The 17,496-nt window shown below is 49.4% G+C and overlaps 1 protein-coding gene across 5 annotated transcripts in view; it reads right to left on the reverse strand.

Moving 5' to 3' along the window:
• Window positions 1–17,496, reverse strand: part of MYO5B (myosin VB) — a 335,372-nt gene that overhangs the window by 85,839 nt on the left and 232,037 nt on the right. For all 5 annotated transcript variants that reach the window (XM_061400147.1, XM_061400145.1, XM_061400148.1 and 2 more), the window contains exons 11-14: window positions 15,105–15,186; window positions 14,128–14,268; window positions 3,046–3,168; window positions 2,055–2,138 (exon numbers count right to left, since the gene is read on the reverse strand). In XM_061400147.1, coding sequence (XP_061256131.1) covers window positions 2,055–2,138; window positions 3,046–3,168; window positions 14,128–14,268; window positions 15,105–15,186 — 430 coding nt within the window. The remainder of the gene's footprint in view (window positions 1–2,054; window positions 2,139–3,045; window positions 3,169–14,127; window positions 14,269–15,104; window positions 15,187–17,496) is intronic.

Consider the following 17,496-nt stretch of genomic DNA (forward strand, 5'->3'; position numbering starts at 1 on the left):
GCGTGGGACACGACGGAAGTGACCCAGCAGTGGCAGCAGGCATCACAAGGCACTGCGGTGGAAAGAAGCACATTCAGCAGGACTCCCCGTCCTCCCCTGGCGGAGGACTCCCAAAGCTCACACCTGGTTTCCATGGCCGTCGCCCCAGGCACCGTCTCCTTTGCTGATGTGCCTTATATCCATTTGCTGTAATAAATCATAGCCATGAGCACTATGGCTGAGAGTCTTCCTAGCAAATGGTTCAATTTGGGGGTGACTGTGGGGACTCCCAGCACATTCCTATTATTCTTTTCCACAGAACCTTCTTCCTGACCTTCACAGCATCACCAAAACTTACGATCAAACTGTACATCTTTTCACTTGACTGTAAGTTCTGTGAGGTTAACTACACGTACTTGTTACCACTATATATCACACAAATGTTTAATAAAGTTTGTTAAATAAAAATAAGGGGAAAAAAATCTCAGTGGCTAATAACAGATAATCTGTTGGAGACAAGAGTGTGAGAGATTCCCTTCTAGATCCCTTCTAGATACTGGGATCCCCGAGAGACACTCAGACTAAGACAAAAATCAATGGCAGAACCAGACTCTGCACTTAACGGAAAGTTCTTGACACTCCCCCGCGGTCCCTCACTGATGCTCCTCCCCGACAGGAGAAGCCTGTCACAAGAAAGTTTCTTAGCCCTCTAGGGCCACTGTCACAGGAACAGGAGGTCACAGGCCTCTACTTCTAAGACACACAGGACGAGGAAACGTGCTCCTCGGAGCTCAAATCGTCCACTTCTACTCTCTCACTGTGGTTCCCCTCCCATCCCTCGCCTTTCTTGCAAAGAATGGAAAAAGTCACGTTAACCACCATGGACTAGAGGGCTGGACACTTGGCAAGGCGAGGGGTTAATCTCACATTGACGTGCACATTTATCCAAAGCAAGTTTGTCTCAGTGATGACTAATTCTCTAGATATGGGGAGATGACACGAGCTGGGGTTTGCCCTGGGCTGCCCACATTGCTGGTAACGACCCAAATCCTCCCTAAAACCCTGGCCTCAGGGCCACGTGATTTACCTGCCTCTAGATGCCTGGGTCCATCCCCAGGGTGTATTTTCTGCATTCCATCACCTCAGCCCTATGGCATTCAGCTACAGGTTATCACAAAGAGAAATTAATCTGCTACCTGCAGTGTTATCAGGCCTCCACAGTGAGTGTGGAGTCACACGGTCGGAGAAGACAGCCTCTGAACTCCTGGAGGGTCCTCTCCTGGGCTTCCTCTGAAGGGCTGTGGCCAGCATAGGTGCCTGCCTCCAAGCATCAGCAAGGGGGCTCTCAGGACAAGCAGGGCTCGTGCTGCCCCAGCCCAGGCCGCCTCTCCCTTCAGTTACTATAGGCTTGTTCACCTGCCTACCCCCAGCCCGTAACAGAATGTAAATGCCTACAGGTATGTCAGGGCCGTGCCTCGCCAGGTAGGTGCTTAATAAATGTGTTTAGGTCAGTCGGTACTTTGGTCCTTCTACCTGTAGAATGGACACAATATTTGCTACCTTTTTGTTATGCTCATGAGAAGGAAACAACTGAAATTTTGGAGATCCTAGAAAGCAACATTCCCGAACTGTAGATGTAAGGGTCCCCTGAATCCTACTGCTCCATTTATGTTTCTGGCCGTAGGGAGGTTCCACAGACTGCTAAGCAGAAATCAAAGGGGCTGAAACTAGGATCTGAAGGAGTTTAAGTGCTTTTACATCTGCTCCAAGGAGACGGAAGACGAACGACACGACGGACGCCTGCAACGTGTCCACAGTTAGACTCACCATGATCCCTTCAGACTGGACCCCTTCCCACATCCTTCCACTAGCTGGTACCTTTCCCAGTTGCCTCTGCCATCCCCTGCTTCCTTCCTTTCATCAGGCCATCCTCAAATTCTCAGACTGAAGTGACTGGCAGGCCCCTCACCCCCGACCCCCGAGCATGATCCAGACTGGGGCTGGCACTGACCACACCCTGCCCGGCTCTGGCCTGGCTGCTCCGCTTCTGTTTCTCCACTTCCGGAGCTCTTTACCTTGCTGGCCTTCAGGATGTTGATCTGTTCTTCGTACACGGTATCTCTGTTTTTCTCCAGAAAACCATCTGAAAGGTACTCCACCTGGGGCCACGGCCAGAAACAGAAAGGGTAGTTAGTGCTCCTGCGTGACCCGGGGCCCTCAGCAGTATCTCCACTGGTTTCATCTCGTCCACAGCGTCTTCTGAAAGAGCTGTGTGTACATGGGAAACCCACGGATGCTCTCATCTAAAATGCAAACCCAACATGTACCGAGATGTATAGACAGGAAGTTGAATATTCATTTTGTGGAAAACCACATTCTTCTGCAGTCCATGGGGTTGCAAAGAGTGAGACACAACTGAGCCACTGAACAATAACAACATTGTTCTGGGCTTCCCTGGCAGCTCAGACAGTAAAGAATCTGCTTGCAATGCAGGCAAGAGAGCTGGGTTCGATCCCTGGGTTGGGAAGATCCCCTGGAGTAAGGGAATGGCTACCCACTCCAGTATTCTTGCCTGGAGAATTCCATGGACAGAGGAGCCTGGTGGGGTATAGTCCATGGGGTTGCAAAGAGTCAGACAGGACAGAGCAAATAACACATTGTTTCAAAAAGGAGTTCCCATAAGATTGCCTTGGACAGAAGGCTTCCTTTGGGTGCTCTAAATGCAGCTTGTCAGCCTCACGACAGATCTACTGAATTAGAACTTGCCTTTGAGCAAGACCTGGTGATGTACATGCACATGGAAATTTGAGAAGCACTGGGCTAGTACATATGGAACACAATCCACATGGAGAAATTCTAAGTCTACACCAGCTGCTGGGAAATGAGCCACGTGGAGAAGGAACCGCTCTTCCCTCTCTCAGGCTCCAGGAGGCTAGACAAGGCCCCACCCAAGAGACTCCTGGCCACTTATCTGACTTCAAAGGTCAGCTCCCTCTTAGCCCAAGAACCCGAAGTCCCCTGAAGGTGGGGCTCTCGGAGTGCTGAGCCCACCATGAGAAGACCCACCTTATCTGCAAAGTGGATGACAATGAAGGCCTTGTTGGACATGCGGGGTTTCTGGAAGTGTTGGCTGCCAGAGTGCCTGTCATAGAGCTTCTGAGTCCAGTTCTGGTCGGTTCCTTTGGGGACCTGTGGATTCACAAAATCAGGGGTTTTGCAAAGAGGAAAAAGGAAGTCAACAGTGGAGGCAGGGTGATGGAGTCTGCCAGGAAGTTGACCTCAATGAGGCTGGATTCAGCACTCAGACCCGGACCCTAACCGGATGTGGAAAGCAGACTCAACCATGGACACCTGGGATCCCACACTGCATGCTCTCAACATGCCCTGCGTGCTGGCTCCTGTGGTGTCTACAGGCGTGCACTGAGCCTCAGGGAACCTGCCGGTTGGCAGATGCTGGAAGAGCTGGGAGAGGACGAGGGTGGAGGCGAAGGTTACAAGAGCAGAATCACAGCCCACGGGACAAATCTGAAGATGCTTTTTCGTTCTGGTGGGGCCAGTGACTTCAGGGTCATGAACACATCACCCCATCTCTAGTCCGAGCTCCTGTTCCCTCAAGCCAACTCCTGCAGCAGAATAGCTCGCCCTGTCTCATCTGAACACCAGTGTCCAGGCTCAGCTCAAGTCCTTTTCTCAAGCCTTTCTTGATCACCCTCGATCCCACTCTGGAATTCTTCCAGTTGAGTTCTTACACACGCACTGTCCAACAGTGCTCGTCAGTTGGCTTTTGCGTCTTGTCTTGTCTCTATAAACTGTAGGTTTGCTGCACTTGAGAAATATGTCTTTTTCCTGCCCCTCAAAAACCTTAAAACTGGGTTCCAGCCACAAACTGGGTGCTAAGTACCTAGTGACTGAGCTATGCAGTACTAATCTCTACCTCCCTCAAATTTACATTTAGAGATTTCACTCCATTAAGGATTTGAAGAGCAGCCTCTTTCCATATCTTTAGAGATAGCTTCGAAAGTGAAAACGCATCATGCTTTGCTAAAAACAAAGCACAGAGCCACTCTGCCCACCTCTCAAATGATCAAAGATGATGGCACCTTGTCGAATGTGAGGGTACCCCTCCTTCATTCTTGAGCATCACTGCACACACCCCTTCCTCAGCTACGGGCCACCAACTGCCTTGCCCGTTCATTAGCTTAGACTGTACATGTGGATCAGGCAGGGCTGAAGGTGACCCTTCCACTAGCCATTTAAAAAGGGCTTTGTTTAGTAAATTAATAAAACCTGTGCATATGAAAAATTGCTTACCCCCTTGAAAACAAATTTCTCAAATACTTTGTAACCAAACAGATTTTTCTCAATATTCAACTTGGTGTAATTGGTACTGAATATCCAGTGTTAAGTGCCATAGGATTTTTAAGAAAACTTTTTCCTCAAGGAGGCTATTAATTGTGTTGGGCAGACAAAATAAAATACATTTAATTCAGCATTTTAAAATATATTGTTTCATATTTGTCTCCAAGCAGCTTGTGTTCAGAAACACCAGGTGGAGGGGAAGCAGGAGGCCAACCTGGCTGAGCTCCCGGGAGGCGAAGCTGGAGAAGAGAAGCAAAATAACCCAGACCTGGCAGCCCCGGGACAGACAGGGCAGGAAGGGCGGGACCACGATGAGAAGTCCCACCCAGGTCAGCACCTGCATTTGCCAGTATCCAGCTCGTCTTGTCCATGAAACTGGACTTCTCAGCAGATTTCATAATCTACATATTCCCTAAATCAGACTCACGTGAATCAATGAGTAAGCGAGGCCCGAAACCAAGGTCATATGTAAACATATTTCCTGACGAGGGTTGGTCTCTGTTCTCACTCTCATCCTTGACTAAAAATGAAGGCGAGCAGAAATTCACAGGAATGAAGAATCTCAGATAATGCTAAAAGCAAGTGTCCAGAGAGCTTACTGCCAGGCAGTTTTCTATACATTTTTGATATATTAACTCATTCAATCCTGTGAACTAGGTATTAGTTTCTCAGTCATGTCCAACTCTCTGCAAAGCCCATGGAGTGTAGCCCACCAGGCTCCTCAGTCCATGGGCTTCTCCAGCCAAGGGTACAGGCATGCGTAGCCATTTCCTTCTCCGGGGATCTTCCCGACCCACGGATTGAACCTGGGTCTCCTGCATTGCAGGCAGATTTTTCACCATCTGAGCCACCAGGGAAGCTACTATACACATTTTACAGGTGAAGAAACAGAGCAGTTAGGTAACTTGCCCAAGGTCACACAGCTGGCAAGCAGCAGAGCTGGGGTTCAAGCCAGGACAGGCTGGTTGGTTGATGTGTTCCTCACTGTTTGGGCTTCCCTGCCTGATGACAGAGTTTTAAAGGAGCCACAAAGGCACGGTTAGGTGGGAAGCAGTCATTTCCAAAAATCTTTTCAATAAGTAGATTTAAAACAGGCATTGGAGACAGCAAGCAAATCTTGTATTTTGATAAAATCTAGATTGCGGTTATCAGTAGCGCTGGAATATGCAGCAAATCAAATCCTTAAAAAAAAAAAAAAAAGTGTCTGCCAGCAGCTTCATGCAAGCTTTCTTGCTCTCCCAAGGCACCAAGCCAGGAGCCTGGACTCCAGCTCTGCCTTCATCTAGGTGGGCACTGTCCCTCAGGAGGTGAATCCCTCTGACCTGCTCTGCTGGCCACTGGTCACACCAAAGGTGAAGGCCACATCTAGATGAAACGTCTCAAATTGGCAAATGTTGTAGAGATAAGAAGTAGATTTGTGGTTGCCTAGGGCTGTGGAGGAATGGAGAATTACTGCTAATGTATATCTTTAGGGGATGATGAAAATGTTCTGAAATTCATGGTTGCACAGCTCTGAATACACCAAAAAAAAAAGACAACCAAAAAACCCACTGACTTGTGTATTTTAAATACAGAGTTGAATGGTTCATTAATTCTATCTTAATAAAGCTGTTAAAATATATTAAACCTCATTTTACTCTTTGCTACTGAAATAAAACAGAAAAAACTTGGGGGTGGGGAATGAAATAATCCTTGGACTTACTAAGTCCCTCATCCCCAACAGCCTGGGGTATAAAACCTGTGACCCAGGACAGCTTTTCACCAAGGTACTCCTGGAACCCTTGTAGGAAACTATGTCTGGCTGCCATCACTGGCCTGAGACATTGCCTGGAGCTAAAGCCTGCCTCAGCCCAGCAGCTGACAAGATCTGGTTGATAAGGAGCCCAAAGTCAGTTATCCCATGGCTGTTTCTTGTCCCCATCTTCCTGGGCCTGTGCCAGCAAGACAGCCTTCCTGGCCACCATCTTGCAACATCCCAGACCTCTGCGGGCTCCCTGATGACTCCCATCCCTGGTGACCTCTCAGTGGCCCTGCCCACACCAGCCCTGAATCCTCCTGTGATAGCTGGGCCTCCAGGACTCTGCTGTCCTAACAGCTCCAGGCAGAAGTGGCTCCTTCCTCCCCACCTGACAGCCGTCTCCTCCTTCACTTTCCCTCCTTCACAAAACACCCCTTTCGCATGCTCAGCAAAATACTAATTCCAGACCAACCCAGAAGCAGAAGATATTAAGAAGAGGTGGCAAGAATACACATAAGAACTATACAAAAAAGATCTTCATGACCCAGATAATCATGATGGTGTAATCACCCACCTAGAGCCAGACATCCTGGAACATGAAGTCAAGTGGGCCTTAGCAAGCGTCACTATGAACAAAGCTAGTGGAGGTGATGGAATTCCAGTTGAGCCATTTAAAATCCTAAAAGATGATGCTGTGAAAGTGCTGCACTCAATATACCAGACAATTTGGAAAATTCATCAGCAGCCACAGGACTGGAAAAGGTCAATTTTCATTCCAATCCCAAAGAAAGGCAATGCCAAAGAATGCTCAAACTACCGCACAATTGCACCCATCTCACACATTAGCAAAGTAATGCTCAAAATTCTCCAAGCCAGGCTTCAACAGTACATGAACTATGAATTTCCAGATGTTCAAGTTGGATTTAGAAATGGCAGAGGGACCAGAGATCAAACCGCCAACATCCACTAGATCATTGAAAAAGCAAGAGAGTTCCAGAAAAACATCTGTTTCTGCTTTACGGACTACGCCAAAGCCTTTGACTGTGTGGATCACAATAAACTGTGGAAAATTCTTAAAGAGATGGGAATACCAGGACCACCTGACCTGCCTCTTGAGAAATCTGTATGCCGGTCAAGAAGCAACAGTTAGAACCAGACATGGAACAACAGACTGGTTCCAAATCAGGAAAGGAGTAAGTCAAGGCTGTATATTGTCACCCTGCTTATTTAACTTCTATGCAGAATGTATCATGAGAAATGCTGGGCTGGATGAAGCACAGGCTGGAATCAAGATTGCCGGGAGAAATATCAATAACCTCAGAAACACAGATGACACCACCCTTATGGCAGAAAGTAAAGAAGAACCAAAGAGCCTCTTGATGAAAGTGAAAGAGGAGAGTGAAAAAGTTGGCTTAAAACTCAACATTCAGAAAACTAAGATCATGGCATCTGGTCCTATCACTTCATGACAAATAGATGGGGAAACAATGGAAACGGTTAGACATTTTACTTTCTTGGGCTCCAAAATCACTGAAGACGGTGACTGCTGCTGCTGTTGCTGCTAAGTCGCTTCAGTTGTGTCCAACTCTGTGCGACCCCATAGATGGCAGTCCACCAGGCTCCACCATCCCTGGGATTCTCCAGGCAAGAACACTGGAGCGGGTTGCCATTTCCTTCTCCAATGCATGAAAGTGAAAAGTCAAAGTGAAGTCGCTCAGTCGTGTCTGACTCTTAACGGTGCCATTGCCTTCTCCAGAAGATGGTGACTGCAGCCATAAAATTAAGTGATGCTTGCTCTTAATTTAATTCATAGAAGAAAAGCTATGACCAAGCTAGACAGCATATTAAAAAGCAGATACATTACTCTGCCAACAAAGGTGTGTCTAGTCAAAGCTATGGTTTTTCCAGTAGTCATCTATGGATGTGAGGAGTTGGACTATACAGAAAGCTGAGCGCTGAAGAATTAATGCTTTTGAACTGTGGTGTTGGAGAAGACTCTTGAGAGTCCTTGGACAGCAAGAAGATCAAACCAGTCAATCCTAAAGGAAATCAGTCCTGAATATTCATTGGAAGGACTGATGCTAAAGCTGAAACTCCAATACTTTGGCCACTTAATGCAAAGAACTGACTCACTAGAAAAGACCCTGATGTTGGGAAAGACTGAAGGCAAGAGAAGAAGGGGACGACAGAGGATAAGAAGGTTGGATGGCATCACCAACTTGATGGACCTGAGTTTAGTAAACTCTGGGAGTTGGTGATGGATAGGGAGGCCTGGTTTGCTGCAGACCATGGGGTTGCAAAGAGTCAGACATGACTGAGCAACTGAAGTGAACTGAACTGAGACCAACCCAGCCACCCATTCTGTCCTTTCCCAGACCTGGGTGGCTGGCTGAGATCACACACCAACTTCCCTTCCCTTCATCAACTTCTGCTGGTAATTGAGTATAACTTAGTGCCAAAAAAGAAAATTGAATTCTAGAGTGAACAGCACTTCTGTAGATTAAGACTCTGTGCCCAGATCGAAGGGGACTTCGACCGTGCCTTGACAGCACCTAAATACATCTCAGTCTCTGATGGTCTTGGACCTCACATCTCTGCACTTGGTATTCCTCGTCTCTCCCTGGAGGGCAGCCTGTCCCCACCTCCTCTGTTCTCCTCGAACTTCTAACTCTGCTGCCTCTCAGCAGATGCCCCGTCTCCTCCGTCACAGGGAAGCAGGCTGCCAAGCAGGAAACCTCACATTCCCGCTCTACATTCAGAGACTCATCAGACCACAACGCCTGGGACCCTCCTCAGGGTAGGGAGCGCTTCTCCTCCTGGTCGGCCTCCCGAGCACACACCCCTGCCTCCTGGGTACCAGGAGTGGCCCATCTGCCCTCTCCTGAATCCTCTCCAGCCCTCCCTCTCTCTCAGCTCCTCCTCAGGAGTTCAGACTCGCCCCCTCCACTGCCTCACTCCTATTCGCTCCTCGTGTTACCCAAGTCAGACTTCTGCCCAGACAAGTCCCTAGAAACTGCTCCAACCAACAACTGGCTGTCACGTGCGGGGCCATGGAGGCCCTCACCCGCTGCCTCCCTCCTCAGCCAAAAGCTCTCGGCATCTCCTGGCCGTACAACTGCAGTGTGGCCATTGCTCTGCTGACTCCACGGTCTCTCTCCAGCTTACCTTTCACGGTTCTCAGGGAGCCCTGCTGAAAAGTCAGTCACATCTGATCGTCTCTCTCCCTCTCTTCACTCCCTTCCATCCCCCAGACACCTTCTCTGGGCAGGCGAGGCCAAGTCTCCCGTTCTCGATGGTTCCTACTTCCCACCCTCGCCGGCCACCACCACAGGCCCGGGACAAACCAGACCATCTCAGGCTCTGCAAACACGACATTCCCTGTGCCCAGGGCGCCTCTCCCCTCATGTGACCCCTGCTCACACAGCCGCTCTGGGGGCACTCCCCCCTACCCCTGCCCTCTCATCTCAGTGTTTCCATTTCCCCGTCAGCTCAGGAGATGATCTTGTTGTTCGCCTGACCCCTCAGAGGCTCACTGAAGGGAACCTGGGGTTTGTCAGGCAGATGACTGTAGGAGCCGCTTGCCCTCCGTCCACCACAGGCTTTCAAGCTGCTCACAGCCAGCCACCCTGGGGCTGCATCTGGAGAAACCACAAGGCCTTGGTCTTCATCCAAAGTCAGCTCTCATGAGAGCAGGCTGGACCAGGTCAGGGGACAGCAGGTATTCAGTCAGCTCTCACGAGAGCAGCCTGGACCTGGTCAGGAGACAGCAGGTATTCAGTCGGCTCTCACGAGAGCAGGCTGGACCTGGTCAGGAGACAGCAGGTATTCAGTCAGCTCTCACAAGAGCAGGCTGGACCTGGTCAGGAGACAGCAGGTATTGACTCCCGAGTGCAGCCTGCTGTCCTTCTACTGCCTCAACAACATCATCATGACCAGGAAGGTCCATCCTCGCCGGCCCCTCAGGCTGGGCTCCATGGAACGAGAGGATCCCAGTCAGCAGGGCAGAGTCTGCCTCCCTGACTCAGGCCTGCCTCTGTCTCTCCAGCCTGAGACACTGTGCCTTCACCCACTGGAACTGCTTCTAGGGGTCAAGGTCTCATTTTCACAAAATTCCTGTTCAAACGCAAGTATGCCACTTATGAGAAAACACGCACTGATGTCTCAATTCCTATCAGTCCTTGCTAGGTCGTTCCTCCAAGAGGAGGATTTATAAGTCAGACTTATTACAGTACAATTTCCATACAGCAAAACGCACCCTTTATAAGTGTACAGTTTCATGGCTTCTGACAAAAGCAATAACTATTGGTTAAAAATCCATCTATTAGAATTGCCTTATGATCCAGCAATCCCACTGCTGGGCATACACACTGAGGAAACCAGAAGGGAAAAAGACACGTGTACCCCAATGTTCATCACAGCACTGTTTATAATAGCCAGGACATGGAAGCAACCTAGATGTCCATCAGCAGATGAATGGATAAGAAAGCTGTGGTACATATACACAATGGAGTATTACTCAGCCATTAAAAAGAAAACATTTGAATCAGTTCTAATGAGGTGGATGAAACTGGAGCCTATTATACAGAGTGAAGTAAGCCAGAAGGAAAAACACCAATACAGTATAATAACGCATATATATGGAATTTAGAAAGATGGTAACAATAACCCTGTGTACGAGACAGCAAAAGAGACACTGATGTATAGAACAGTCTTATGGACTCTATGGGAGAGGGAGAGGGTGGGAAGATTTGGGAGAATGGCATTGAAACATGTACAATATCATGTAAGAAACGGGATGCCAGTCCAGGTTCGATGCACGATACTGGATGCTTGGGGCTAGTGCACTGGGACGACCTAGAGGGATGGTATGGGGAGGGAGGAGGGTTCAGGATGGGGAACACATGTATACCTGTGGCGGATTCATTTTGATATTTGGCAAAACTAATACAATTATGTAAAGTTAAAAAAAAAAAATCCATCTATTAGGATTCTTCCAGTGGTCCAGTGGTTAAGAATCCACCTGCCAATGCAGGGGGCAGGGCTTCACTCCCTGGTTGGGAAGATCCCCCATGCCACAGAGCAGCTAAGCTCGTGCACCACAACTTCTGAAGCCCCGCACACCTGGGGCCCACGCTCCACAGCAAGGAGGCCACCACAGTGAGAAGCCCGCTCACCCCAACTAGAGAGCAGTGCCGGAAGAGAAGGCCCATGCAGGGCAACGAAGACCCAGCACAGCCAAAAAAGAAATAAAATTTTAAAAATCCATCTGTTACTAGATGCCGTATCCGACTACACTGAATGAGTCTGAATTCCCACCGCAGCTAAATCTCACAGAAAGTGGTTTCCACACCCTGGGCTCTTGCGTCAGTCCTATAATTTGGTGTTAGTCTTGCCTCCCCTGCTACAACCGACTTGGCGGCCAGTGAGGCTGCGTGTGTCACACTCACAGCACCACCCCCTATCTATCTCGACGTGCGCACAACTCCGTCCCCTGGGGACTAGCGGGAAACCCCAGCTTACCTCAGATCTCCCTTCTAAGGCACCTCAGGGGCAGGGAAGCAAGCATGTAACAGAACCCCCTGGCCAGGTGCAGCTCAGCACTCTTTCTGACCTGGTGTGCCCTGCCCTTGAGGTCACTGTGCTGTCCCTGGGCCCTGCCCACAGCCCTCCATGGGCCCCTCGCCCAGGCCAGGCTCTTCCCAAGTACCATCCTGTCCCTCTTCACCCTTTGCTGGCTGGATGGGAGACCCCTGTCCCTTCTCCTGAGGGCTTTCCCCTCAAGACCAGATATACAGTAGGTGCATAATATTGAGTTGGCCAAACATTTCATTCCAGTTTTTCCATAAGATGTTATAGAAAAACTCAAATGAACTTTTTGGCCAAACCAATATCTTCTGGGGGTTTGGCATGAGTTTGAGTTGGATATGATCTGAAACATAAATCCCCTAATTTTAAAAATTTGACCCAAACAAAAGGCACCATAGAGCATAAGGCAGAGACCATCCATACAGACGCAGCTGGGTTTTATTTCCCCTCGGCTTCTGGAAAGTAGTACAGGCAGTGTGCACTCGGTAGGAAGAGACAGGAAGGTGTGGGGATCCGCTGCACCCGGAATACCCAAGGCCGCCAAGTCCAGGGCTCTGTGGAGGATGCTTTCAAAATTGCTGCATGGCTGCACCCTAGTCCTCCCTGAAACCACTGCCTACTTTTCAGCTGCACCACTAAGCCCTCCTCCACCACCCCCAGAACCACCAGCTCCCCAGCCCCGTGCTGCAATGGGTGCACCCCGCTCCCTCACCCAGGGGCTTGGGTCCTCCCCGCCTCTGGACAGCAGCCTGAGGTCTCTCGCCGTGCAGTGACCAGTGTTCTCACCGCTGCAGCCTGACATTCTGGGGACACGCTCCCTTGGGCAGCGGCACCTCTGAGAACCTCAAACCAGGAGCCAAAACGAACCCACAAGTGACCTTGGCTTGCCTGCCAAAGGCAAGGTAGATCAAGGAAAATCGATAGGGCAGCTGCTGAATTCACAGACTCCGTTCCCCTGAGGCAGTGGGGTGTTCCTGTGAGAGGCCTGTGTGAGGAGAAAGGCGAGGACGGGCCCCCGGGGGCTGCGGTCTGCAGCACAGTTAGCGCTTCATCGCAGAGCCAGGTTGAGCCACCAGCTCAGAGCCTTGTCTGTCCTTGGACGTCACCGCTGGGTAAGGGAGGGAAGAGCCAGAGCCCTCCTGGAGCTGGGCCCGGGGGGCTGTGCTGGTTCAGAGGCCCAGAACTGGACGGAGGGCGTGGTTGGGGGTGTGGAGCTGGAGGAGGCTGCGGAAAGGATCACCAGAGGTGGAGGGGAGGGGAGCACGCTCACACGGAGTGCCAGAGGGGAGCCGCTGGCAGTGGACGCGGAACCGAGACAGTGAGGGAGGGGTGCACGCCGGGCGGGGGCGACTGGAGGGCCTGGGCTGCCCGAGCAGGGGCAAAGGGACAACTGTTCTATCACCTCTATCACAACCTCATGGGGGCGGGGGCGAGCCAACGCAGCCCCTGTCACCCCAAGGAACTACCTGTTCCTGAGTCTGACACCAGACCAAGTCCCCAGCTTTGAGAATGTGCTGAAAACCATCAGATAAAAGCACGCTGTGGATCTCAGTGTAGTTTCACTCTGTCTTCCACTGTTCTGTTTTCAGTCTTTCTCACTTTCAAAGGCAGTGAAAGTTTCTGGAAAGGAAATACCTGCTCCTCCCAAACCATTATGCCACAAGCCACTCTCCACAGCCCAGACATGGGAGGTCAGACAGTAAGAGCAACTGGGCTCTTCCCTTTCAACGCCGAGACCCAAGTGGCTTCTACACCTCTTAATTAGAGTTTCCACCCCTGAAGGAGTTGGCATACATTTACCATAATCGCCAAACACCAAATCAGGAGAAGTTTGGAAGACCATCAGATCCAATGCCCATCAATTCATAGAGCAGAAAACCAAAGGCCAAAGCAATCAGGTGACTGATAACATGGGAGTTCCCCTGCCCCACACGCCCAGGCCTGCCTGGTTCTCTCCACGCTGGCAACTCAGGGCTCCTCCTGTCATAGCAGGCAGTGTCCATGACAAGCTGCATGGGGGAAATCCACAGCTCTCACTTGCCACCAAGCCACATGGCTCCTGCCACTCACAAGCCACCTTGCATGGTAAAGACGATCCTGGGCTCTTGACCCCCCCTCTCCGGGATGCCTGTCTAGAAGTTGGGGTCCTTCCTCAGCACCTAGGAGATGTGGGGCACCAAATTCATACCACCATCACATCATGCCAATCCTTAACACCCAGCCGCTGCCAAAGACATTGTTCACCAACGTAGCAATACCTGCCAGTCACGCTCAGTGCGTTACCTGCTGGTACCTTTTAGTATGCAGAATAGACACCAAGGCTTCTCCCAGCAAACTAAAGGCCGACTAATCAGATGCAACTCCAGTCTTGAGATCTCACATGTTCCCTTGCACCATACAGCTGTCCTCTGCCCCCCAATCCCAAGCCTAGAATTGAACCGATTCAATGACATCATCAGTTTTACCTTACATTCTTCATCCAACAGGTCCAAGATGCCCAGCTTAGCTTCTATGAGGTCGATACAAGGCTGGTTATCATAGAAATCAATCAGGGTCCACGGGATCTGCTCCTTCATGTACTCCTCCTGCTCCAGCTTGAATACGTGCTAGCATAAAAAGCAAAAAGTCGGGTCAGTGAACTACAGACACACCTTAACTTTTGACTCCCCTGAGCTTCAACCACATGGGTTCTGAGTCCCGGAGGATGGGATATACTCATCAGAAAGGCTTTGGGCACCAGCCACAGTCATGACTGCAGAAAAAAAAGGCCCAGTTGGGTGATCTCAGTCAAACTCAAAGGAAATTAACCCTGAATATTCATTGGAAGGACGGATACTGAAGCTGAAGCTCCAGTATCTGGCCACCTGATGCAAAGAGCTGATTCATTTGCAAAGACCCTGATGCTGGGAAAGACTAAGGGCAGGAGGAGAAGGGGATGACTGGATGGCATCACCAACTCAGTGGACATGAGTTTGAGCAAATCCGGGAGATAGTGAAGGACAGGGAAGCCTGGCGTGCTGCAGTCCATGGAGTTGCAAAGAGTCAGACACAACTAAGCGACTGAACAACGACAAAGGTGATCTCACTCCCATGTGAGCCCTTCCCTAGGATGTTCTACTACTCACCTGCACTGTCATACCTCAACCAATCGCAGGAAGCCTCACAGGTGGCTTGTGATTGTTCAAATACCCCAGATGCTTGGGCTCAAAAAGAGTGGAAGTCAAAGCCAAGGAGAGGATCACTGACCCTCTTGACTCAGCTGTCCCAATTCTGACCTCCTTCTGACCAGTGGGGAGTGCCTGCCTAGAGCTGGGGCACCCCAGGAAACCAAGGGCAGGTCAGGGTCGAGCAGGAGCCCACTGACCCTGGACGGAAGAGAAGTGGGCTGGGCTGTCTGTGACTCCCCCCACCACCCGACATCTCTGGGTCCTGAAAAACCTACCGAGTTGAACTGCTGCTGGAGCTTCTCATTGGCATAGTTGATACAGAACTGCTCGAAGCTGTTCACCTCAAACGTCTCAAACCTACAGGACGGAAAGACCAAAGGACAAAGTAAGAGATGTCCCCATTTACCAAAGAGATCTCTGGGACTTCAGCAAGGCGGCCCTCATCCTCTGCTCCCTGCGGTTCTCGCCTTAACTCCAGCACAGAAGTCCCATCTGCTCTTGAGACCGCTGTCACAGGTATCAGCACAATAGAGTCTTTAGAATCAAACAGGAGAGTAAGAATGTATGTCTTTTCACAACTAAAAAAAGTACTGACAGCAAGAAAATTTGGAAAAAGCAGGTGTAAGAAAAAGTCATCCACGATTCTGTCACTCATGCGAACCACATGAACACACCTGCCAATACAGGTAGACATAAGAGATGTGGGTTTGATCCCTGGGTCGGGAAGATCCCCTGGAGAAAGAAATGGTAACCCACTCCAGTATTCTTGCCTGTGAAATTTCATGGACAGAAGGGCCTGGCAGGCTATAGTCCATTGGGTATCAAAGAGACGGACACGACTGAAGTGACTTAGCATGCACGCATGCATGTGTCCTTCCAGTGATTCTATTTTTGAAGAAAAGTAGAATTATATGTAAAATCATCCCTATATTTATCATTTAACTTCCCATTGGTTATTTAACAGTTTCCCATGCCGCTGTTCTTCAAAGACATCAGTTCTAACGTCTGCCTCGTGGACCGTCCTATGGATCAGAGATGCTGCTTTCAGCCTGAGACTTGCCCAGGAGCCCAGGCAAGGGAACCAGTGGGGCTAGAATTTAGCTGATGTCCCCTTCAAGTCTAGGAGGCAGCATTTGCCCCAGAGGGATGCCTTTTTCCGATTCACACAAAGGCTCTTCCTGGGCTGGCAGTGCCCCATGCAGATGAATCGTAATGTAACCAGTCACCTATTGAAGGACATTCTGCTTCTTTCCCCAGTTTTTAGCTGCTATTGCTGCTGTGACAAATATTAGATATACATCTTTGAGTTCATGATTCTTAGGATGCTGTTCTAGAAGGAAAATTACCACGTCAGGATTTGTTTTCTTAAATGGTAGCAGCAGATTACCTTGCAGAAAGATGGAGCCAACTGATGCTATCACCCTGCCCTCACCCCAGCCTCCCAGTGTACGCAAGGGTCTCGTTCTCCTGATCCTGGTCAATAAGGTTGTCTTTAAATTCAGGTTTGAGGACTTCCCTGGTGGTCCAGTGGTTAAGAATCTGCCTGCCAATTCTTGGGTTTGAGCCCTTTCCCATGTGGAATCAGGATGATTCCACATGCCATGGGGCTCCACATTACTGAGCCTGTACACTCCAGAGCCCAAGCTCTGCAAGAAGAGCTGCCGCGAGCTCTTCCCACCACAGTGAGAAGCCCACGCACCTCAACTGGAAAGCAGCCCCGACTCGCTGCAACAAGAGAAAGCCTGTGAGCAGCAACAAAGACCAGTGCCAAAAATACATAAAATTTTAAAAATTAAAAAACTTTAAAAAATTCATGTTTGACGTAGTTTATGTACAATAAGATGCACCGGTTTGGAAGATGTATTTCAATGAGGTTCTGATCAGTATTACACTACGTGTGTCCACCATCACAATCAGATACAGAGCATTTCTATCATGTCGGACACATCACCCCAAAGTTGCCTCGTGCTCCAGTCAGCTCTGTCCCTCCTGCCCCTCACTGGGAGTATTAATGCATCACAGATCTTTGGTCAATAATATAAATTAACTTTTAAAAATCTTTGGCTAACTGTTACATGACAAATGTTTTTAAATTCTAATTTCTTTGACTATCGATAAAGCTCAAGATTTTTCTGTGGGTGTGAGTGTATGTTCTAGTTGTCCATATTTTGTGAACTGTTTGTGATTGGTGAAGTATTTCCTGGGTTTTAACTTTAAAAATGGACTTATTTGAGCTGCTTATACTTTAGATCATCAACACTGACATCAATTGCTCAACTGAAACGTTCATGATATGGCTGGATCACTGCTGGGGAAGGGGAGGCGGGTACACAGGTGAGACGCGGCATCACACAGCCAGGCACGGCCCCACCGGACGCCCTGTATGCTACACTTCTAGATTTTTCCAGGAGAAATGGGGAGAACTGGCAGGATTTGAAATTAAGAAATGAAAACTGAATTTCCATCTCAGAAAAATACTGTGATTTGTGGGAAGGTGTACAAGACTGAATGCAGGAGGTTGAATAAGGATTTATTATTGGAGTAATTATTTAGGGAAAATCCAGCTAGGGTATAGCTTAGGCTGGTGGTAGCCAAGTTAACAGGAAGGTTCTAAAGACATTAAGGAAGGCGGAGATGAGAGGACTTCAAATGACCAATGGCATGGGG

This window comes from Bos javanicus, chromosome 24, assembly GCF_032452875.1.
Source record: "Bos javanicus breed banteng chromosome 24, ARS-OSU_banteng_1.0, whole genome shotgun sequence".
NCBI lineage: Eukaryota > Metazoa > Chordata > Mammalia > Artiodactyla > Bovidae > Bos > Bos javanicus.